This window comes from Thalassophryne amazonica, chromosome 17 (genome assembly GCF_902500255.1).
Source record: "Thalassophryne amazonica chromosome 17, fThaAma1.1, whole genome shotgun sequence".
Taxonomy (NCBI): Eukaryota; Metazoa; Chordata; class Actinopteri; order Batrachoidiformes; family Batrachoididae; genus Thalassophryne; species Thalassophryne amazonica.
Window position 1 is genome coordinate 72,198,209 of NC_047119.1, and position 25,440 is coordinate 72,223,648.

At 43.8% G+C, this 25,440-nt stretch overlaps 1 protein-coding gene across 2 annotated transcripts in view; it reads right to left on the bottom strand.

The window, feature by feature from the left end:
- Positions 1-22,554, bottom strand: part of fbxw2 (F-box and WD repeat domain containing 2) — a 76,839-nt gene extending 54,285 nt beyond the window's left edge. Inside the window, exons 1-2 of one of the 2 annotated variants that reach the window (XM_034192469.1) lie at positions 22,524-22,554; positions 7,365-7,647 (exon numbers count right to left, since the gene is read on the bottom strand). In XM_034192469.1, the coding sequence (XP_034048360.1) occupies positions 7,365-7,631 (267 nt within the window). In that variant the 5' untranslated portion in view covers positions 7,632-7,647; positions 22,524-22,554. Of the gene's footprint in view, positions 1-7,364; positions 7,648-22,066; positions 22,359-22,523 lie in introns of those variants that run through there. The other variant, XM_034192468.1, reaches the window with a different exon arrangement.
- Positions 22,555-25,440: the final 2,886 nt, after the last annotated feature.

Genomic DNA, 25,440 nt, shown 5'->3' on the forward strand with positions numbered 1-25,440 from the left:
GGCGCGCCCTCCGCCATTGTGCGCCGTCTTTAAACCGGTTGTAATACTCCTTAATCTGTGTCATCCCCATAGAATCATCCCTGAAAGCTGTCTGAATCTTCCAAATGGTTTCCACCTGGCCGTCTCTCAGTTTCTGGAAAAATTTGATGCAGCAAAGCTCCAAATCGTTCAGACATTTTCCTCACAATAAAAATCCGACGAGGTGGGTGGACCACTGCTCACAGGCGAATGACGCAACCGACAGGCGTGAAAAAACTCACGCATGCGCACGAAGGTTCAAGCTTGGCTGATGCAAGCGCACATGATTCAAATCCATATAGTTTTTGCAAAAAACAAAAAGGTCGGATAGTTTCCTAAAAGACCTCGTAAACACGCAAAAATGCGCAACTCTCACATGCCTGTTAACCAGCATTTTCTAACATTTTGTCAATACCATAAACAAGATACCATTTTTTTTTTTTGTTTCCAGGCAAATCACCAACATCATCCAAGCTTAGCAGCATAACTGACAGTGACACTTAGGGTATTCAACCTGAAATCTTTACTGTATCATTTTATTTTATATAACGGCTGAGTGGATCCTTATCATTTGATTGGTGCGTTGTATGTCACGACACGGATTAATTCATCCCATTTGTGTTGCATTGCATTTAGAGTGCAGCTTGCTTACATTTAGAGTGCAAATTTGGTTCCATATGTTTGGTACCATTGCACTCTGGACATGCACGCGCACACGTCCTCGCGCACACTCATGCAAGCATACCCACACATGCATGTGCGCGCACACACAAAACAAATCCACTGTGCTGTCTGGAGGCTGTTGGCAGGAAGTTGGAATGAAAAGTTGGACTCATTTCTGATGTGATTTTTTTTTTCACTGCACTGAGGACGTACACAGTCGGCCGACCCAGTTGCATGCGTGCGTGCGGGGGATAACGACAATGATTTGATGGAGCTAACTGACGCTGCTAATTCTTGCAACACACACACACACACACACTCCGCTGTAAGCCGTCTGGATGCATGAAGACCTGTTCAGATGAAAGGCTGACGTGATTTTTGGCTGGACTGAAGAACTACAGTCTTTTTTTTCTGCACAGCATCACTGGACTACACGTCACAATTTGGACTTTAGCAGCAGTGGAACACCAAAATGTAAGTCCTGTTTCTGTTGTTTATAAATTAATAAAATATCAAATAACAGGGATCTATTTTAGCCATTATATAAAACAAATAATGTTTTTACATTCTTTCAATGGAACAAATATTTAATTCGTTGAAAGCTGGAACAAACCATTCAACTTGGCTTCACCTCATTGAATGGTATGTTCCAGCTTTCACCTCATGATATTCGTACCATTGAACTCATAAATATTCATTATTTGTATATTACAAAATGTGAGTTGAATTATTTCATTTCATTCCTTTTTGGACATTGTTCAAGTTGGTTTTTGAATACCATGGACAGCAAGAGCACCAGAAAAACCCTATCGAGCAAACCAAGGACAGATCTGCAGTCACACTGGCAGGTTTTTGTTTTACCATCGAGTAACTTCCCTGACATTAGATCTAATGCCTGAAGTAGAACACCCTTATGTGTCAGACATATTGAAAATTCTCTGAAAAATAACGATTTTGTGCATAATTGCAGTATTTCATAAAGGCAAAGGCTATACGCCCAACCGTTGGGCAGATAAATTATAATGTCTTACCTTATTTGCCCAACCGTTGGGCAGATAAATATAATGTCTTATCTTATTCGCCCAACCGTGATCATGTATTTGACATGTTTTGTGCATTTGAATTATGTATTTTACACCACTTTAAGGCTCTATTGTGGCGTATGTTTGACACATTTAATGGCGCCGTCTTTAATTACAACGAAAACACAGCAAAGGATGAAAACAGCCAAACTTCATAAGCATTTTGAACGGAAGCCTGTTAACGACGAAACAGTTTTTGAACAAAATGCTGCTTGTTGGCTGTAAGATGGTGTTAGATTGACACTGTTCCCTGGGTGTGATGAGCCAAACAGAACCACTTTAGATCACAGCTCCTCCGCGGGCTGCAAACCCTCCCGCAGCCAGCGAGAAAATATCCGCCTTTTTTTCCTCCCGCGTTGAAACCGGAAGTGAACTTACAAGCGTGCTCATTGGTCGGTTGTGGTTGGCGTATATGCTCGCGAATTTACTTTATTGACCCAACAGCTGGGCGTATTGCCACTCCGTTTCATAAAATGCCGGTAGCTGCAAGAAACAAAATCACAGAGAGAAACAATGCTTAGATATCTTCTTTTGTACAAGGTGTTTTACCTCTTTAAAAAAAAAAAAAAGCTTTATAGATCCCCCTCTGACAGAAGTCCACAAATTTTAACTGCCATCTAGTGTTAATTTTGTCAGACAAGATGCAATATATCTGTCAACGCCCATTTTTTCACAACGAGAAGATGACATTGCATGAATGTTTGAAAACACTAAGACAATATTGACATGCATTATTAGTGATGAAAAGAGACAAGACAAAAATGTTTTACATGACAAAATCTCCCTTCATTTTTGTCTAAATGCTCTTACGCCTTGAAAATGTTTCCAAAATGCGTTGCATTCAGCAGAGTTCACAGTGATGCAAAATCACCAAGGCTGGATGCAACATACAGAATGTACTGCATCATCCCCAGAAGCTCAGAAATCAGCTTTGAAAATAAGGCTGTCAGTGTTTTGTTTGTGTAGCAGCAGGAGGATTCTGTATGTTTAATGTCAGATCATAAAGGTCACTGGAGCCGACACCAGCCGGCGCCCTCAATGCACAACGTTTGAAAGAAGAAATGACACTTTTTTCTTACCAACTACAAACCTAAAAGCTAAAACACATCAAACCATGTTTGTTTTATTACTACGCATTTAAGAAGACAACAGCACTTATTTCATTACACGTCGTGTGGCTCCTCAATAAATAAATAATAAATCTGCTGCAGAGTAAATTCATCTGACACAAAAGACAACTAAAGACATTAATGACAAACGTTTATACTCTGTCTCACGGTGTTAAAGTGTCTTATCAGCAGTGTTGCCACAGTTACTTTGAAAAAGTAAACCAATTACTGATTACTCCTTGAAAAAGTAACTTAGTTACTTTACTGATTACTCAATTGTAAAAGTAACTAAGTTAGATTACTAGTTACTTCTTTAGTTACTTTCCCCAGCTGCCGACAACAACCCTCTGCCACCTCAACATGACAATGATACTTGTTTTGCCAAAACTCACTTTATAGTCACCCTTTCTTAACTTCAATGAAAATAAATACTTGTTTTATAAAAAGTAAAATAAAGACGTCTTTCTTGACCTCATACTTAACTGTTGACAGCACTGTAACAGTAAAACTTGCAATTTCGAACCAACCTTGTTTATAAATGTAACTATTAAATTCATTCTAGCATTTTTCTAACATTTAAATTCTCTCCAAATATTTTACTTGTCCAAATTAATATTATTTTAAGTAGTATTAGTAGTTGTAGTAAAAAAAAGGCTTCAAAACTGGACCTTTAATCCAGGGGTGTTGTGGTGGGGGGGCACATCCCTGCCCCACGCCCCCATTCCATCTGGATTCACCCATGCTTTGGCGTTTGAGCACAAAGAATGGATAACATTTATTTATGCAGTAAACATGACCAGATTTACAGGTAAGAAAGTTTTATTGCGTTTTCACATCATGTGGTCCTCAGAAAGAGAGTTTAGGTGCATTTGAGTGGAAAATAGTGTTAGTTGTTGACGCGTCGGGGAGGATCAGCTGTTTTTAACGAGACGATACGGAGCGGCTCAGCTCAGAATTCTAAATAAAGGAGGAAAAAAGTATAAAAATGTCTTTGTAAAGCTCAGTGCAGGTGTGCTGATCACCGTGCTTTAAGAGGTGAGGACGAGTCAAGCAGCTGCAAAAAACCGTGGATGAAAAGCTCACAGCTCACTGAAAGTGGGCAGTTCAGTCGAACCCCGACCTCCTGCCCACGGACCAAGTTTAATGCTGCTATTGAACCACAATGAAAAATAATAGTAACACACAGTGACTTGGAGAAGTAACTTTAATCTGATTACTGATTTGGAAAGTTTAACACGTTAGATTACTCGTTACTAAAAAAAGTGGTCAGATTAGAGTAACGCATTACTAAGTAACGCGTTACCGGCATCACTGCTTATCAGCTCTGTGAGGCTCAGATTAAAGTTACTGTGTGTTAGTTTACATTTACACTCTGTCTCATGGTGTTAAAGTGTCTTATCAGCTCTGTGAGGCTCAGATTAAAGTTACTGTGTGTTAGTTTACATTTACACTGTCTCACGGTGTTAAAGTGTCTTATCAGCTCTCTGGGGCTCAGATTAAAGTTACTGTGTGTTAGTTTACATTTACACTGTCTCACGGTGTTAAAGTGTCTTATCAGCTCACTGGGGCTCAGATTAAAGTTACTGTGTGTTAGTTTACATTTACACTGTCTCACGGTGTTAAAGTGTCTTATCAGCTCACTGGGGCTCAGATTAAAGTTACTGTGTGTTAGTTTACATTTACACTCTGTCTCACGGTGTTAAAGTGTCTTATCAGCTCACTGAGGCTCAGATTAAAGTTACTGTGTGTTAGTTTACATTTACACTCTGTCTCACGGTGTTAAAGTGTCTTATCAGCTCTCTGGGGCTCAGATTAAAGTTACTGTGTGTTAGTTTACATTTACACTCTGTCTCACGGTGTTAAAGTGTCTTATCAGCTCTCTGGGGCTCAGATTAAAGTTACTGTGTGTTAGTTTACATTTACACTCTGTTTCACGGTGTTAATGTGTCTCATGGGCTAATTAAAGATTAAATTTCTTTAATCTGATCCCACCTCTTGTGTGTCATCAGGTAATGTCTAATTTGAAAATATCGAAATAAATCCTTAGAATCGATGCCATACTGCGAGAAAGCCCTGAGAGTCATTCCTTCAAATAACTGATTTATTGTGATGAGGCCTCTCCCTGCCCATCTGTTGAAACCACTGTCCATTTTTGCAGGTAGAAAGTTAGACATTAGTTATTTTTGTTGCCCTTGATAGAGATGAAGGTAAATTCAACAATCATCTCATCTTTTCTCAAACCTTTAATGTATAGTTACCCATTCAGTTTATGGCACACTTTGGAATTCAGAAAGGAAGCGTTGAGGGCAATTTTTTTTTTTTTTTTTTTTTTTTTTAACTGAACCTTGCTCTATATGTACCCATATTTAATCTCACCCGTGAAGTCGGTTTCCAAGTTGTGCTGCTCAATAGTAACTCCTGTAGTGTGGCAAGGCTAACCCACCCTTATCCATTGCGTGCACAGAGGACCTTGAGTCTCACTCTAGGCCTTTTATTCTGCCATATGAATTTGGAAATAAGTTTATCCAGAAATGTAAAAGTAGGTACAAGAACAGTGATGGGTAACGAATTGAAAAAACAACAATAACCTTGGTAGAATATTCATCCTGATCCCAAATAAAGAAAAAGGAAGCATCTCCTATCTTTCCAAGTCATTTTGGATTTGCAAAATACAGTAACTTTATCATAATTAGCTTCATGTAACTGATTTAAGGTATGAATCAGAATGACTACTAAAGCCTCCTTTTGACTGCCTAAATTTCACCTGCCTGTCCAAACATGTAGGCCAACATCCTGTTATTATCATTGCTTCGGATTTCCCCTTATTAATCTTATAGCTTGAAACCTTCCCATAGACCCCAGTTATTGCATAAGAGCCAGTATAGATGACTGTGGATTTCTTATAAAGAGAAGATCATCATCTACAAACAGTGAAATTTTGTGCACCTCACCGCCATCATCCACTATTCCCCCTATTTGATTATTTCCCCTTATTAATTCAGCAAGTGGTTTAATACACAGTGCAAACAAAAGCAAAGAGAACGGATTTCCTTGCCTGACACCTTTTTTAAAGGTTAAAAAATTTGGAGCAGTATCCATTGACCCTAACCCTTGATATTGGGTCTGTATTCAGGGTGTTAATCCATTTTATAAATGTCAAATTGAATCCCATTTGTTCTATAGTATAGCTCAAATATGACCAATTCACCCTGTGAAATACCTTCTCAGCATCAAGACTGAAGTTATTCTTTCCATACCTAAATCCTCAAGTCTGCCAAGGGAAAAGGCAATTTGAGGCATATCCAAGTACATCATGCATGAACTCTTGTACTGCAGATGATGCAGATCGAGAGACAAATGTTTAACCAATGACCCGAAACCAGTATCAAACCAGTTTAAGAGGAGTGCCCAAAATTCTGCCAACTGTTATATAAAGTAGAGATGTTGGTTTATCCTAGGGGTGCCCAAGTTTCGGTCCTCGAGATCTACCTTCCTTACACTTAGTTGTGTCCCTGTTCCAGGGAGACAACAAAAGACTCATTAGCAGGCTTTTAAAGAGCCTTTCATTGGATTCAGGTGTGTTGGAGCAGGGAGACAACTAAGTGTCAGGAAGGTAGATCTCGAGGACCGAACTTTGGCACCCCTGGTTTATCCACTCTCATTAAAAAGGCTGATGGCGCGGGCCACCAGGTGGCGCTAAACATCTTCAAAATTGGGCAAGTCAAGTACTTTGGCACCCCCTGGTGGCCAGAGCCATCAAGACCCCAATGTTTTTTCAGTTGCATTTGATCAAGTAGGGCCTATATTTGTTGATAACATGGAAATCTGGTTGGGGTTTTGATGGCGCAGAGGATTATGGGCCTTTAAATGCAGCCACTTTTGCAAAATGACCAGACTTTGAGCACCTCCTATATTCAGTGCGATCGATCCCCCAATCAAATATGTATATAAGATGAAAGAGTTTGCCTATGCCATTTGATAGTTAAACTAGCTTGGGGACTTGATGGCACTGAATGTTACACCACTTGAAAAAAATGGGAATTTAATGAAATATCAAAATGGGAATTTAATGAAATATCAGTTTTTGCGTATTTTTGCCTTGAACTTTGATCACCCCTGGCAAGGTCACTGTTTGGTTTTCGGTCGAGAAATTTTGGGAAAGTTCATTTCTTGGTAGGCTGCATCTCTGAGCCAAGTTGAAATCTGAGTCAGCTTGAATCACACCCTAATGTAAACCTGCCGGAACTTCACAAATACTGGCTCTTAAACGCTTATCACAGCGAGCAGTATTCTTCTCAGTTAGAGGTGGCACAGACTCAGTCTCACACACGTCCTTTCAGATAATGTCCATGTTTAATTAGATAAGAGGTGGAGGAACACAGCGCTGTGCTTTTCTTTTTGTTTGGAAGCAGCTCAACCTGTGTTTGTCCATTTACTGAGATTTTTCCATCAGTCATCAATGCCACCACAAATGAAGTGTTTTTGATCTCACCTTATTCCACTGTTTGCACACCAAGCAGCAGGTGAGCAGGGTGTGGGGATCCAACCAGCGCAGCAGGTAGAAAGCCAGCTCCAGAGGAAGGAGGCGCAGGAAGTCACGCTTGAGCAGTGTCTCCAGTCCATTGGACAAATGACGAAGCTGGGCAGCACCACTTAGCGAGATGAGCTGATCCAGGGACTGGTTACGCTGATGGTCACTTAGGGTAAGGAAAGTGGCAGAGACTGACTCCAGCCACCCCTCAAAGGCTGCCTTCTCCATGGGAACATTAGAGCACCTGCAACAGCAATGGCCACCTTTAGCACTTCATGAGGAAAGCAGCGTCTGAAGAAGATGCAATTAGAAACCTGCCACAAAAACCATCATGTCTGATGAGTAGACCGACAGTAACTTGACTTGTGTCCTACATCCATCCCCTCAGCCATTAGTGCTTTACGTTTTGGTCATTACAACCTGCGAGATTCTACTTTTTAAGATGAGGCCGATCCAATCCAATATCGTATCGGGTTCTGATACCAACGTAATTCTCGGATCAGAAATTTCCGACACAACCTGCAGAGTTTTCCGATCCAGGAGCCACGTGTGTGTCTGTTTTACACTGAAACATCTCCACAAGTGCTGTTGGCTGATCTGCCGGCTGGCTGTGGACTGCGGGAGCTCCTGAATGGAGGAGTGTCTCAATGAGACGGGGACTAATGTGACAATCACGCACCTCATCTCGACGGCGCACCTCAGACAGAAAACCGGATCCCGATGCTAACGCGTTAGCATGTCTATGGCATTAACAATGTTAAAAGTTAGCATTAAGCAGTTGCAGCTGTCAATCACGTTCGGGTGCATTTGTTTTCAAATTATAATATTTCTTAAATTTATTTTTGTTTATATATTAATAATCTAATATATGTAATGTATGTATGTATGTATGTAATCTATATATACAATTTTAGAGAAAGAGACAAAAAGAAATAGATCACTGTGCCAAGGAGGGAATCTCTTTAGGGTCAGTGACCCTATGGCCTTGGCGGAGGTTTGCACTCTCTGAGTGCTTCTAGTTATTACTATTATTATTGTTGCTATTATTAATATATAAATAATAAATTAAAAAATATTATAATTTGTAATACATCTGACTCTTTTACAACAAACGCTGAGCCATTAATTATTACACAGAAAACAAACGCATGCTGAAATGCCAGCAGCTTAATGCTAACTTTAACATGGAAAACACCATAGACATGCTCATGCGTTAGCATCGGCGTTAGCATAAAATCACTGATGCCGGTTAACGCGTTAATCTTTCCAAATCAGTAATCAGATTAAAGTTACTTCTCCAAGTCCGCGTTACTATTATTTTTCATTGTGGGTCGATAGCAGCATTAAACTTGGTCCGTGGGCAGGAGGTCGGGGTTCGACTGAACTGCCCACTTTCAGTGAGCTGTGAGCTTTTCATCCGCGGTTTTTTGCAGCTGCTCGACTCGTCGTCTCCTCTTAAAGCGCGGTGATCAGCACACCTGCACTGAGCTTTACAAAGACATTTTTATACTTTTTTCCTCCTTTATTTAGAATTCTGAGCTGAGCCGCTCTGTATCTGCTCGTTAAAACAGCTGATCCTCCGCGACGCGTCAACAACTAACACTATTTTCCACTCAAATGCACCTAAACTCTCTTTCTGAAGGACCACATGATGTGAAAACACAATAAAACTTTCTTACCTGTAAATCTGGTCACGTTTTCTGCATAAATAAATGTTATCCATTCTTTGTGCTCAAACGCCAAAGTAGGGGCGAATCCAGATGGAATGGGGGCGTGGGGGAGGGATGTGCCCCCCCTCACAACACCCCTGGATTAAAGGTCCAGTTTTGAAGCCTTTTTTTTTTTACTACAACTACTAATACTACTTAAAATAATATTAATTTCGACAAGTAAAATATTTAGAGAGAATTTAAATGTTAGAAAAATGCTAGAATGAATTTAATAGTTACATTTATAAACAATGTAGGTTCGAAATTGCAAGTTTTACTGTTACAGTGCTGTCAACAGTTAAATATGAGGTAAAGAAAGAGGTCTTTATTTTACTTTTTATAAAACAAGTATTTATTTTCACTGAAGTCAAGAAAGGGTGACTATAAAGTAAGTTTTGGCAAAACAGGTATTGTCATGTTGAGGTGGCAGAGGATTGTTGTCGGCAGCTGGGAAAAGTAACTAAAAAAGTAACTAGTAATCTAACTTAGTTACTTTTACAATGGAGTAATCAGTAAAGTAACTAAGTTACTTTTTCAAGGAGTAATCAGTAATTGGATTACTTTTTCAAAGTAACTGTGGCAGCACTGCATAAAATACATCCATCAACTGTTTCGGAAGAAGGTCAGTTTAACATAAAAAAAGGTAAATATTCCTCACAGACATTTGCTCTTTAGGGTTTTCGAGGGGAAAAATTAACATAAAGCAAAATAAAACAAATGAAACCAACAAAGCAGCAGCTCGAAGCACTCCATTAGTTCAAGATTCAAAGCAAAGCTCAGTTGATTATATGGAAGAAATGAAACATTTGTGGTAAAACAAAGATATTTAGCAAATTATCAATGACTAAATTAGTTGACAACTATTTTATTAATCAATTTTAATCGATTAACTCGGTTAGCTGTTTCAGCTCTAACGCGAACACTGCGCAAACTTAAAATGTAAAAGATAGTTAAAAAATTAAGAAACAGTGAATGTGAGTGATTTCATCAGCACACAGCATCACTGTGCAGCTTATCTGAATGATTATAACGAGACGTTAAATGTATCAAACATAATTTTACAGCTACTCATAAGAAGGAATGAACATGCAACTGTTTTACCAAGCATGACAACATAAACATGACAAAAAAAAATTACCTTTTAGTCTATTCCAAATGCATTCTCCACCTCATGAAGTGCACGAGAGACAGTGAGAGAGAGAAAGAAGCTGCAGCTGGAACGGCCCTCTGTGATTCCTGAAGCGATTAGAGGTGTTTTCATCTGCCAAACTCTGAGGGAAATTGATTAATCTGCTACAAAATAATTTTTTTTATATACACACTGTACAGCAGCACAAAGAGCAGCATCCAGCTCAGAACACAGTGGGTGGGCACTGTCATGACGAAGTGCGCGGGAGTGTGGAGCCAAAATACGTGCAAGTGTCAAGACACCTTTAATCAAATTTTGGAAAAGCGCCAGATTAAAGAGCATGAGCATTTTTTTAGCTGGGGTAAGAAAGAGCTGGGAGGAATAGTGCGACGATTCATCCTGACTGAATCCAAATATGAGTAAATTAAGTACTTTTATTTATTTTTTGATGGTTTCTTGTGGCATTTTGGAAATGCAGAAATGTGTTCCATCCTCAAAACGGTACATGTACTCGGGGCGGGTGTGCCATCTGGTGTTCAAGAGATGAAACTTCAGCCACTTACCCAACAATGGACCCATTTACATGTACGTCATTAATCAGATTTATTTCATTCTTTTACATTTGCATTCTTTTACGGTTCGCAATTCTAAAGAGTTAATTTCTTGGGGAGAGAGAGACAGACATAGGTGTGATTCGAAAAGGACAAAAAAAAAAAAAAAAAACAGGAAAATACACAGCGCATCTACCATGACGCAGCAACACCCCCCCCCCCCCCCCCCCCCCCCCCGGCACCCATACACAGTATTACTACTTAAATACATTTAATAAAATACAGTGCAAACAGTGCACAGCTATCAACAGTATTGGGACGGGTTCATCCAGGAGATGGCAAGACCTCATTTACGACACTGATGTGGGTTCTAGTGCATATAGGATCCCAACAAATGAGAAGATGGATAGGCTGGCCAAAAAGCTGTAAAAAAATCTGTATCAATCTTTCCAAAGCTGAGGGCAAGCGTGTTATCAGGAGGGAAATTAACTTACAATGGCAAAAATGCTGGGAGCAGGAGACAAAGGGTAATTATCTTCAAAGGCTAGTAAAGTGACAGGTTCAGTAAATAATTATAGAAACAGGTGGAAAAGAAAGTATGAACAAGAATAAGAACCTAATTAATCCCGAAGAAAACTGTTTTACTAGAGTGCCGATTAACAGCAAAAAAAATTTTTTTCCAGTGAGAACAATGAGTACAACGTTTATGCAAAATGACTGAAGACATTTGCACAAGATGTTGCCAGTATTGCACACAGCTCTGAGAAACTGAAAGCTCTGATCATTATGTATTCATCCTGCAGAAGGGGGAGGGGTTATTCAGTCTGATTGCCACAGGTAGGAAGGACATCATGTGGTGTTCTGTGTAGCACCTCGGTGGCCTCAGTCTTTGGCTGAAGGTGCTCTGACAGGACATCAGTGTGGCATGCAGGGGGTGGGAGATGTTATCATGGAAGGTGAGCAGTTTCCTCACCATCCTCCTCTCTGACACCTCCACCACAGACTCCAGCTCCACCCCAGGACAGAGTCAGCTCTCCTGATGGGCTTGTTGAGTCTGTTCATGTCAGCTGCCTTCAGCCTGCTGCCACAGCACACTACAGCGTAGAAGCTGACGCTGGAGACCACTGAGTGATAAAACATCTGCAACATATTTCTGCAGACACTGAAAGAGCTGAGCCTCCTGAGGAAGTACGGTCAGCTCTGACCTTTCTGATACACAGCATCTGTGTTTACAGTCCAGTCCAGTTTGTTGTTCATGTGGACATCCAGGTACTTGTAGTCCACAATCTCCACCTCAGTTCCATTAATAGTAACTGGGTTCAGGTAGGTCTTTCGTCTTCTGAAGTCCACACCAGCTCCTTCGTCTTAGATACGTTGAGCTGCATGTGATTGAGTCCACACCACTCCACAAGCCTGTCCACCACACTCCTGTACTCAGCCTCCTGGTCACTGCCGATGCAGCCTATAATGGCAGTCATTCAAAAACTTCTGCAGGTGGCAGGACTGTGACCAGAACCTGAAGTCTGAGGTGTAGAGTGTGAACAGAAAGGGAGACAGGACCATTCCCTGTGGTACCCCAGTGCTCCTCCTGATGGTGTCTGATCTAATGTCCCAAAGCCTCACATAGTGTGGGTAGCCTGTGAGGTAGATGGTAATCAAGGCCACCAGTGGAGCCTCCACCTCTATGTCATATAGCCTGTCGCTGAGCAAGTCAGGCAGGATGGTGTTGAACACACTGGAGAAGTCAAAGAACATGACTCTCACAGTGCTGCCTGCTTTCTCCAGGTGAGAATAAGCTTTGTGCATCATGAAGATGATGGCATCCTCCACTCCCCTGTTGGGCCGGGATGTGAACTGCAAGGGGTCCAGTGATGATTCCATGACTGTGCAAAGGTGCCTCAGGACGACCCTCTGAAGTGACTTCATAACATGTGATTTTAGGGCCACAGGTCTGCAGTCAATATGTGTGCTGGGATTCTTCTTCTTGGGCACAGGGACCAGACATGAGGTTTTCCACCACTCAGAAACCATCATCTGGCTCAGGCCAGGAGGGGGTGGTAATAATAGGGGTGTGTGGGGAGTGCACAGGGGAGGCAGAGCACTGAGAGGAGGTTTAACTAGTTTGTTTTCTTACCTGCCTTCTTACCATGACCAGTGATGGGTCTCAGCCCCTTCCACACCTCCCTCAAGTTGTTCTGCTGGAACTTGTCCTCCAGCTTCCTCCTATAACTGTCCTTCCCCTCTATGATCTTCTTCCTCAGTTCTTGCTGCACCCTCTTCAGCTACTCCCTGTCTCCACTCCTGAATGCAGCCTTATTCCTGTTCAGTGTTCTTCATGTCCTTGATCACCCACAGCTTGTTGCTGGGGTAATGGTGCAGTCTTGGTTTGGCTGATATTGTCTGTAAAGAAGTTAATGTAATCCGTTTTGCTTTCGATGTCCTCCCCCTGTGCAGCAGAGAGCACACCCCAGTTGGATGCCTCAAAACATCCACGCAGACTGTCTTCAGCCTCTTGTGACCACCTCCGTACCACTCTGGTGATCACAGGTTGCCGTTGAACTGCAGGAGTGGAGAATGGCTCGAAATAAACCAGGTTAAGGTCCGCTTTGCCGAGTGGGGCGAGGGCTGGGGCACTGTCTGCTTCCTTAACGTTCACATACAGCAGGTCTGTAGTCTTATTGTCTCTTGTTTTATCATCAACAAACTGCTTGAAAGTGGGAAGGGATGTTCACAGTGTAACATGGTTAAAATCCGCAGAGATGGCAATGAAAGCACTGGGATGCAGCATCTGCAGCTTTGCCGTCATGGAGGTGATGATGTCACTGGCCCGCAATGCATTCGCCGCTGGTGGAATGTTAACAGCGAGGATGATGGCATGTGAAAACTCCCTCGGCAAATAATAAGGACGGAAACTCACTGCCAGCAGCTCAATGTCTGGTTTACATACACACTCCTTCACCGTAACGTGTCCCAATTGCAACACTTGTTTTTCATGTAAACAACGACCGTCCGCCTTTCTATTTTCCACTGTTGGTGCAACTCTGCACCAATTGAAAGCCAGGTAAACTCACTACAGAGTCCGGAATGGTGTCATGTAGCCATGTTACCATAACACACAAGCTCGAGCCCTCACAAAACACACTGTCGATCCTCAGAAGTGAGATTAATTCGTCCTTACGTTCCCCATAATGATGGAAGGAAGATACAGCCAATATCTCCTCTTCATTTGTCCCTGTCTATTCCTAGCGCTACAGCCCCGGTATTTCCTCCGTAGCTCTTTGGGGATTTCCTGTCTTTCCCTGTTCAGGCTGCCACCTCAGACCTCAATCAGCTGGTACCTCGTGTAGGGCTGAAACAATCAGTCGAGTAACTCGAATAATTCGATTACAAAAAATGTTTGAGGCAAATTATGTGCCTTGAAGCTTCGTTTAATGTTGGCAGTACATATGCCAGGCCGGTGTGTAGCGCTGCAACATCCCCAGAAAAAACAAAACAAAACAGAAGACTAGAGCATAACAGCTAATCAAATTAGAAACAATAGCTACACCTTTCTAACGCGACACACAGAGAGAAAGACGGTCCACATTGATCATCTGAAATAGACCTCCTGCACATTTAAAGCAAAGCTGTGTGTTTGTCTATTTTTAAAAAACACACGGTCCGCTCTACGTGGGGAGTAACTATTCGCCCGGCAGCCACTGCTGCCCCCTCACAGAGCTACAGCTCCATTCCCGGCCACATTGACAAACAGTCCCCAAAAGAAGATCCTCTCAGCAAAAGTCCACTCTTTCAACTGTGTTTTGCTCAGAGTTGCACTGAGTGTTTCGCTTTTTAATTTTCGCTTCACAAACACTGTAACTTCAAGTCAAATTTTAAAAAACCTGCCAGGCTTGCATGTTCAACCTCCAGCTGAACTGCATCTGCTGAATCGTAGACAAAGAGGGATTTAAAAAAATAAATAAATAAATCACGCAGGGACACTATCCCCCAACATTAAAAAAATAAAAGGTTAATAAAACAAAACAGAAAGACACATCCCATCCCCATTTCAGCAAAATATCAAGACTTTGTCACAGCGACACACTGTGCCACTGTTTAGCAGGGACAGCCCTGGACTATTGATGATGTTTAAAAACGCAAAAGTATTTTTTAACTGATTACTCTATTAATCGCCAGAATAATTGATAGAATACTCGATTACTAAAATAATTGATAGCTGCAGCCATAACCTCGTGTAAACAAAAGAGCCCTCACGCCACTCCGTCATGACTGCGACTCCAGTCAGGAAAAACAATCCCCACGTCAGGAAAACGGTGAGTAACGAGTAAAGCAGTTGGGTAAGTGTACCCATTATGCCCACCAAAATCTAAGTTTCCCATTTTTCTACATATTGACATTTCCTATATGTTGCCAGGCCTGGGATTGAGGCTCACGCGCGAGCGCCTGGTGGTCAGGCCTTAGCCCAAGGGGCCCGGCCGGGCTCAGCCCAAAAGAGCGACATGGGCCCACCCTCCTGTGGGCTCACCACCTGCAGAGGGGGCCATGGGGGTCGTGTGCAGAGAGGATTGGTCGGCAGTCGAGGGCGGGTGGACCGGTCCAGGCTCACACCCTCTGGCTGTTGGGACGTGGAATATCACCTCGCTGGGGGGGAAGGAGCCCGAGCTTGTGAGGTTGAGAGATACAAACTAGAGCTACCTGGGCTCACCAACTTGCACAGCTTGGGCTCTGGTACCCAACTCCTGGAGAGGAGCTGGACGCTCCACTTTTCTGGCATTGTCCACGGGGAGAGGCGGAGAGCTGGGGTAGCATTGCTTATTGCTCCCCTGCTCAGTCACCATGTGTTGAAGTTCACGCCGGTGAACGAGAGGGTCGCGTCCCTACACCTTCAGGTCGGGGACAGGTCTGTCACTGCTGTCTTGGCCTACGGGCCGAGCGGCAGTGCAAAGTACCTGACCTTCTTAGAGTCCCTGGGAGGGGTACTAGATAGTGCTCCGACTGGGGACTCCATTGTTCTCCTGGGGGATTTCAACGCTCACGTGGGCGGCAACAGTGAGACCTGGAGGGGGGTGATCAGGAGGCACGGCCTCTGAACCCAAGTGGTGTTCAGTTGTTGGACTTCTGTGCTAGTCACAGTTTGTCCATCACGAACACCATGTTCAAGCACAAGGGTGTCCATAAGTGCACGTGGCACCAGGACACCCTGAGCCAGAGGTCGATGATCGACCTTAGGCCATGTGTCTTGGATGCTCGGGTGAAGAGACGGGCTGAGCTGTCGACCAATCACCACCTGGTGGCGAGTTGGATCCGCTGGGAGGGGAGGAAGCCGGTCAGACCTGGCAGGCCCAAACGTATCGTGAGGGTCTGCTGGAAACGACTGGTGGAACCCTGTGTCAGCGAGGTCTTCAACTCTCACCTCCGGGAGAGCTTCTCTCAGATCCTGGGGGAGGTTGGAGACATGGAGTCCGAGTGGACCATGTTCTCCACCTCCATTGTCAATGCGGCCGCTCGTAGCTGTGGTCACAGGGTCTCTAGTGCCTGTCTCGGCGGCAATCCCCGAACCCGGTGGTGGACGCCGGAAGTAAGGGATGCCGTCAAGCTGAAGAAGGAGTCCTACTTGAATTTGTTGGCAGGTGGAACTCCGGAGGGAGCTGACAGGTACCGGCAGGCCAAGCGTGCTGCAGCCCGTGCGTTCACAGAGGCAAAAACTCAGGTCTGGGAGGAGTTCGGGGAGGCCATGGAGGAGGACTATCGGTCAGCCTTGAAGAAATTCTGGCAAACCATCCAACGCTCCAGGAGGGGGAAGCAGATCTCCACCTGCACTGTCTACAGTGCGGGTGGGGAGCTGTTGACCCTGACTGGGGATGTTGTCAGACAGTGGAAGGAATACTTCGAGGATCTCCTCAATCCCATCGTCACGTCTTCCGAAGAAGAAGCAGAGACTGGGGACTCAGAGGCGGACTCATCCATCACCCAGGCCGAAGTCACCGAGGTGGTCAGAAAGCTCCTCAGTGGCAAAGCTCCTGGGGTGGATGAAATCCGTCCTGAGTACCTTAAGTCTCTGGATGTTGTGGGGCTGTCTTGGTTGACATGCCTCTGCAACATCGCATGGTGGTCAAGGACAGTGCCTCTGGATTGGCAGACCGGGGAGGTGGTCGCTCTGTTTAAGAAGGGGGGACCGGAGGGTGTGTTCCAACTACAGGGGGATCACACTCCTCAGCCTCCCCGGTAAGGTCTATTCCAGAGTACTGGAGAGGAGAATTCGACCAATAGTCGAACCTCAGATTCAGGAGGAGCAGTGTGGTTTTCGTCCTAGTCGCAGCACACTGGACCAGCTCTACACACTCCATTGGGTGCTCGAGGGTTCATGGCATTCGACCGTGTCCCTCGGGGCACCCTGTGGGGGGTGTGGTCCAGGAGCACGGGGTCCTTTGCTAAGGGCTATCCGGTCCCTGTACGACTGCAGCAGGAGCTTGGTTTGCATTACCGGTAGTAAGTCAAACCTGTTCTCAGTGCACGTTGGCCTCCGCCAGGGTTGCCCTTTGTCACCGGTTCTGCTCATTATCTTTATGGACAGAATTTCTAGGTGCAGCCAGGGTGTAGAGGGGGTCTGGTTTGGGAACCGCAGAATCTCATCTCTGCTGTTTGCAGACCATGTGGATCAGGACCTTCAGCGTGCACTGGGGTGGTTTCCAGCCGAGTGTGAAGCGTCGGGGATGAAAATCAGCACCTCCAAATCCGAGGTCATGGTTCTCGACCGGAAAAAGGTGCATTGCCCTCTTCAGGTCGGTGGAATGTCCTTGCCTCAAGTGGAGGAGTTTAAGTATCGCGGGGTCTTGTTCACAAGCAAGGGACGGATGGAGCGTGAGCTCGACAGACGGATTGGTGCAGCGTCTGCAGTAATGCGGTTGCTGGATCGGACCGTCGTGGTGAAGAGAGAGCTGAGTAGGGGGGAAAAGCTCTCGATTTACCGATCGAGCTACGTTCCGATCCTCACCTATGGTCATGAGATTTGGCTCATGACTGAAAGAACAAGATCGCAAGTACAAACGGCCGAGATGAGTTTCCTCCGCGGGGTGGCTGGGCGCTCCCTTAGAGATAGGGTGAGGTGCTCGGTCACTAGGAAGGAGCTCGAAGTCGAGCCGCTGCTCCTCCACGTCGAAAGGAGCCAGCTGAGGTGGCTCGGGCATCTTTTCCGGATGCCCCCTGGACGCCTCGCTGGAGAAGTGTTCCAGGCACATCCCATCAGGAGGAGGCCCCGGGGAAGACCCAGGACATGCTGGAGGGACTATGTTTCTGGGCTGGCTTGGGAACGCCTCGGGGTTCCCCTGGAGGAGATGTGTGTGGATCGGGAGGTCCGGGTGGCTTTGCCTGAGCTGCTGCCCCCGCGACCCGACTCCAGATAAAGCAGAAGAAAATGGATGGATGGAAAAGAAGAGTAGAGCCACTTGACTGGTGCCTGGTCTTGAGAACCAGGGATGGTAGGTTGAAAAGCATGGGAACTCTCCCTACCCACCTAAGTATGTATATAATTGACATTTACACAATCAGGGCAAAAAAAAAACCAAACATATACAAGAAATATAGTTACTACATAATATTATAGGAGTTAGCTTCTAAAACCTAAATATTCATACAGGAGAAGATTGTATTATACATATACTTAGTCTGTAGACTAGTAGTAAAATTATGGCTATAAATATGTTGTTTTTTTTAACAGAAACAGAAGCTATGATGTAATATGTTTTTAGGTATCTATCTAAAGTTCACCCTGCTAGCTTACTATAGGAAGACAAAATACATACTCTATGTGTTATCTAATGGAAACCCCAAACTGGGTACTATCTGTTGATTTCTATTAAAGAACCCATAAACTGAAGAACCATTAAAAATCTACACCATGTAAAATAAAAAGTGTAAATCACAAAAGTAAGCTAACTATAGCTAGATGAGCTACCATTAATTTAGCTGTTAATTAGCCAACCGTACCATGCTAGCCAACAAGTTTAAACAAAACCGGTAACAGAACCAACTATATTGTTAGTTGTGATAAATGGTGCTGCACCCGGCTGGATAAGCTAATGTTAGCTGTTAGTTAATACTCCTCCCCACTACTCCATTTTTATCCATGTTATTATCTGTCTCACTAACCATCTGACCAAGACGAGAGGAAAACAGAATGAGTGAGGCTGTGTGGCTGCTGCTGCTGGCGCAGTACGATGTCAGATGTGGAGTCGTTTTATGCAACTTTGTGGATAAAATAAATAATTCACGGTAATCACGAATATGAAAAATATTTGCAAATATGAAAAATAATCACGACTGGCGAATATTGTAATAATTTTGACTGCCCTACTGATGTAGTCAAATAACTCTGCAGTGGCAAGGCCCGAGGTTGATGAGAACCATCCAGAAATACTGAAGGCTCTGGGTGTGGAGGGACTGCCTTGGATGAGACGTCTCTTCAACATTGCGTTGAGGTCTGGGACAGGGTCTAAGGAGTGGCAAACTGGGGTAGTGGTCCCCATATTCAAAAAAGAGGACTGTACAACTCCTCACTCAGGGGGAGGAGGAGGAACAGGAAGACAGTGGATGGGAATGAGAACGAGAGAAACACTAGTAGCCAGTAAACCCGTATTGATCACTATGTCTTTTATTGCTATTTATATTGTGCATTTGTATTTATATTTGCAAACTGTTTTTCTTTTGTTCACTTTTACCCTGAGTGCTGCTATACAATGCTCCCTGAGGGAGTTTTCCCAAGTGATCAAATCTAATCTTACGTCTGCCCAAAATTTGAAGCTTGAGACAATAATACTCAAACAGAATTTTTTTTTTGGACTTTGAAAGTTTGTATATGGTGAATTCTAAATGGTAAATAAAATGGAATGCATTTATATAGTGCTTTTCCATCTGCATCAGACGCTCAAAGCACTTCACAAATAATGCTTCACATTCACCCCGATGTCAGGGTGCAACCATACAAGGTACTCACTACACACCGGGAGCAACTAGGGGATTCAGGACCTTGCCCAAGGGCCCTTCATGATTTTCCGGTCAGGCTGAGATTTGAACCAAGGATCCTCTGGTCTCAAGCCCAATGCTTAACCACTAGACCAAGGGTAGGCAACCTGTTCCAGAAAGAGCCATGAGGGTGCAGGTTTTCTTTGCAGCCACTGACTCCACCAGGTGATTTTACTGATTAATATCACTTTGAGCAGATAGAATCAGTTAATCAGTGAAATCACCTGGTGGAGTCAGTGGCTGCAAAGAAAATCTGCACCCTCATGGCTCTTTCTGGAACAGGTTGCCTACCCCTGCACTAGACCATCACCATTCTGGAGGGGTTTCAACTAAAATTCTTCCAGATTTGAAATACCCCCCCAACAAATGTCATGATTTGTAATCAGACCCAACTCCCCCAACTACCTTAGTGTAAACAGTTAAGGAATGATGTATTATTTGCAGAAGTAGAGGATCTTACAGTTTGATGTTAGTAACTTACCAAAACCTTTTGTAGCTTCAGTACAGATCTATAACATTTTCTGCCCACAGTCATCGTGGTGGTATTTTAGATGTTTAGATCATTTTATTGTCATTACAACAAGTGCAACGAAATATCTCCCACCCAATCACTTCAGACAAAAACACAATTAACCCACAATTATTACAAGTTGAACATAACAATGGCACACATCAGAGTTAGAACACCCATGCATATACATTTGATTATGTACGCTAAACTTTAAGACAGTCAGTTAACCGAATTGAGTCAATATGACCCCCCCCCCCCAAGCTCCCGCGCAGCTGCAAGCTTGGGGGGGTGGGGGGGTGGGTGGCAGGGGAGGGGGGCGTGCATTGTCATGTGTGCAGATGAGATGAGTTCGTATCAGTCAGATGAGTTTGTATCAGTTACAGTCAGTGTGTGCATAATGTGTGGAGTTGCCTTGACAACATAAGACTGTCGGGGAGGGCAGAAGATAAGCAGGCAGCCGAATGGTTCACCAAAACCGTAGAAATTCTTCTGGAGGAAAACAGCGGGGCTTTTTGACCTTCAAAGGCTCATAAGCCAACCATGTTTCGGGTTGATCAGAGGAAACACATTTGCAGTCTCCTGAGCAACCAAATCCAATTTATGAGTATTCGCTGGTTTCCGACATCTTCCTTTGCAAGGTGTATATTTGCTCCGAGATGTTATCCAACTTACGTCTGAGTTCAAGGTTTAAAGCAGTCTGAGAATATTTCGCCCTACCCAACTCAATCATGATGGACAGGTGAGGGGGTCATGGTTCTGGTGGCAGCCATCTTGACAATTTTCCGGTAGGCCAAGGCAGCAAATAAACCAATAAGTACCAGCCTTCCTACAATAAAATCAAATATAAATAAATCTTCAACACCATTTCTCCCAGGCATCGAAAACATAGTCCGCAGGGTAGGTTCCATCTTGGCACGCAAGGTCCCCCAGCCCTGATTTCCTTGTTGCAAAAATGGTGTCAACAGTGTTCAGAGACCAGCTGATCAATTCCATGGTTAATCCATATAGTTTGAAGAATTCACAGTCCGGTGAAGTTGAGACTTTGAAGGTGGGAGCAGAGATAGAAAGAGGAGGAGATGTGACCACCCTCACCGGAGTCCCAAGCAAAGAAGTGGCTTTGATGCCTTGTTTATCAGTCATTGCTGTATGTATACTCAAAGGTCTAGTTGAAAGTTATATAGACTTTTTTAAGCTGACGGCACTAAAAGCTTTGGTTTTTTTAGTTTTGTTTTTTACAGTATAATACATGTACAACTATTGATGATTCTCGGCCTCCTATCAGCCTCATATCGGCTCGTCGGTGTTTCGTTCCACCGGTGGAGTTCTGATATGGTCTGAGTTCAATCAACATTCAGAATAAGTTAGCTAATCTGAAACAATATACATTTTCACTACAAGTATAGTCAGACAACGATTTTCTTTAGTTTGTGGAAGATTTAAGCAGATTTGACAAACATTATTTCTTTCTCAGACTATTTTCAGTCATGCTACTGATATTACCCGCTTTAAACACCAAAACTATTGCTAAGGTCAGTTGTAACTACCTAATGCACGTGGATCTTTTTCTACTTTTATTAGCATTAATAATTATGACACGGAGGTGAAAGCGCTTAGTCTAAGTTAGCTAGCTTGTTAGTTAGCAACTTCGCTAGCCAACAAGTAGGACGGGCAATTTAAAGTTCCAACTAAGTTCACCAAAAAAGATGCTCTGTGCATAAAATCAGAGGAAACCGTGCACTGACCAGATAGTTTGGGGGCTCGCTTGTGTCCACTTTCCGGGCTGAGTTAGTTCACATCACCAAGTTAGCCGCCGTAAGCTAACCAGTCAGCAAGCAGCGTCAAAGTGACAAGCAGCATTTCAGAGGTCAGTCTGCTCAAAATCAGCCCCGCTCTCAGCTACATAATACACCCCCAGCTCTGCTCACTGTCTAATCAGGGAAGTTTTATGGAAACAGATCAGCTTCTGACTGCATGAAAACCTGAAGATAAACCAGCGACGTTTACTCGGTTTGTCTTCCCGGCCCTGCGCGGTGTCTGACAGGCGACGCCCAGGAGGAGAATCCCGGAGTCTTTAAGCAGCTGCTCCCTGTGACAAAGCGCCTCATCATCTACACTTGAGCAAAAAAGTATAGCAAACTAATTTAATACATTTTTTACAGTTGTGACACGGAGACTCTCATATAGGATGAGGGCTCACACCGCAATCTATGCGCCTGTAAGACTATTTGAGGGTCACGGATGTTTCTATGCTCCAACTTCCTGAACTGCGTAAAAGTGAGGACGGCGTGACGTAATGACAGCGCCGAAAACGCCAATCACCGAACGCAAGACACCATGCTACTACACCCAAATAATCACAAGATTTCTCAGTGATCTGAATCACAGAGTGAGGTGAGTGGGCTGGATCCTCACTGAGAGGGCTGGATCCTCACTGAGTGGGCTGGATCCTCACTGAGAGGGCTGGATCCTCACTGAGAGGGCTGGATCCTCACTGAGAGGGCTGGATCCTCACTGAGAGGGCTGGATCCTCACTGAGTGGGCTGGATCCTCACTGAGTGGGCTGGATCCTCACTGAGTGGGCTGGATCCTCACTGAGTGGGCTGGATCCTCACTGAGAGGGCTGGATCCTCACTGAGTGGGCTGGATCCTCACTGAGAGGGCTGGATCCTCACTGAGAGGGCTGGATCCTCACTGAGAGGGCTGGATCCTCACTGAGTGGGCTGGATCCTCACTGAGAGGGCTGGATCCTCACTGAGTGGGCTGGATCCTCACTGAGAGGGCTGGATCCTCACTGACTGGGCTGGATCCTCACTGAGAGGGCTGGATCCTCACTGAGTGGGCTGGATCCTCACTGAGAGGGCTGGATCCTCCCAAATTGTCATTTTTAAACTAGATGAATAACCCAAGTGCTAATAATTTTGATAGACTGTTGAATGTAAAATCAGTAAAACTATATTTTTCTAGATAAAGAACAGAACATCTCTGAATGAGCTGTGGGTTCTCTCTGAAAAACACTCAGCTAGCTCCAGACTGCAGTCGATTCATCAGGACACTGAGGTTGAGAAGAAGAATGTAGCAGCTGATTACATTCAGTTTTACGTCATCGATTTTTGTTTTACTTTCATTAGATTCACGTGTGTTGGGAGACAACTTGGAGTGTCAGGAAGGTAGATCTCGAGGACTGAACTTGGGCACCCCAACCTACTGATTAATGTCTTTTAAAAATGACACTTAGGTTCAGAGAGTGTCGAGTGATGCTGAATTTTGTCAACACCCTGGAACAGCATCTTTCAGTCTTCTTGTTCAGGCTGACAGCGGATGCTGTGGAGAACATCTTCCATGTGGAGTTGAGTCCTCCTGGCAGCTCCAGGCCTCCAGAGGAAACAAAAGTACTGAGCTTCTGTTTTATGTGGAAGGTATTGAAGTTGGTTGAAAATATACAAATCAGCATTCTTATGTCAAAGTGTAAGGGCACATTTTTGCCATTTTATTCTCATTAAAAACTATTTTTCTCTTAACTCCTCAGAGAAAAATGGAAATCTGTCTTTGAAAGACCTTGTTTGTTACTGGACTGAGGGAAATTCTGACAGCAGGAATTCAGCCAAAGCCACATCTTCACACTTCCCTGGAGAAGCCGTTCATGCAGAATTTCAGGATTACAGTTGTGAGGAATTTCAAGAAGCCATGGATTATGGCATCCCGAACGCTCCTGGGTTTGGAATTTCTCAAATTCCTAATCTTTTTGCACATAAGCCAATTGTAACCTCAGTGTTTCTAATTAATTAAAAGTTACATTTTTTTTTACATTGTTTATTTTATAAACCCTTCCATGATCAATTTTATCCTGCATTTTGTGATGAAACAAGTCCCTAAACATGGCACATGAAAACTGGTGCATCTCAGTGTGGCAGAGCAATATATAGCACTCAGGTCGGAGGTCTAATGTCAACAGATTGACAAAGTTGCTGACAACGCCACCTAGGATAGGCCTAGGACCCTGCACAAGGCAGACACGTTCATTTTTACCTTTTTGAATTAAGGGGAGCAGAGACCAAAAATAATTAACTATAAAAATATACCTTTATTTATTCCCAACCTTAATTGGTTAAAATCACCCCATTGACCAAGACAGAAAAACATTGTAAGTGGGGGGAAAAAAAAAAAAACCCAAACTCAATTACAAAACTCACATCCACAAACAAAAAAGAAAACATGCAAATAAACCAAACACCAATATATTACAGTTAAAAACGCATTAAAGACTTAGACGATAATAAAAAAAAAAACCAACACACTCAAAATAAATACAGGTATGGGATAAATATGAATCACAAAGCCAGCACACGATATATTATTTCTTTTTTTCCACCCACCTCTGGCTTTGTAACCCCCACGATGTCCATACAAAGTCTAAATTGTTACCGGACTATTAATAAAATCCAACTTGGTCATCTAATACCCAGGATCCAGGAGATCAGCAGCAGGAGAAGTTACGCAAGGCGTGGCCAGCATCTAAATTATCAAGCTGACACAGCTGTCCCCAGCAGCCATCGCGGGAGGTGCAGCCTGGTCCCGCTGTGATGTAAACACCACATTAGCAGACCAAAATAATTTATAATTGTTTATAAAAGACAGAAACCAGCAATTCACCAGTAAGAAGCCGCACCGGTCTGCTCAAGTCCCCAGTGGAGCTGCACTCCCAGCCTCCAGACAATGTGCGTAAAAGTGCACAAAGTGCCACGCTATAAAAAAAAAAAAAACGACATTATAGATCGACAAAAGACAACTGAATGGGCCAAAAAGGCGAAGACGGCCGCTTACCCCAAATCAGACGCTGGTGGCCCAAACACGCCCGCGAACAGCAGCAGCTGTAAGCCGCAGTGGTACTTGGAGTAAAGCAGCACTCCAAGCCACTAATAAAGAGCCACCCAAAGCTCCAGAGAGAAAGGAAAAAGATGAACGCACACAGTCACCACAGTATGTAGAGCCACTCCAATGCTACCTCACGGGACAGACCAGGAAGCAAAAGAAGATCCAAGCCACAAAACACTGAATTTATATCCCACATCAAACACAATCAGAACCCAGGTGTGTGCAGAACCATAATCAAACCAGG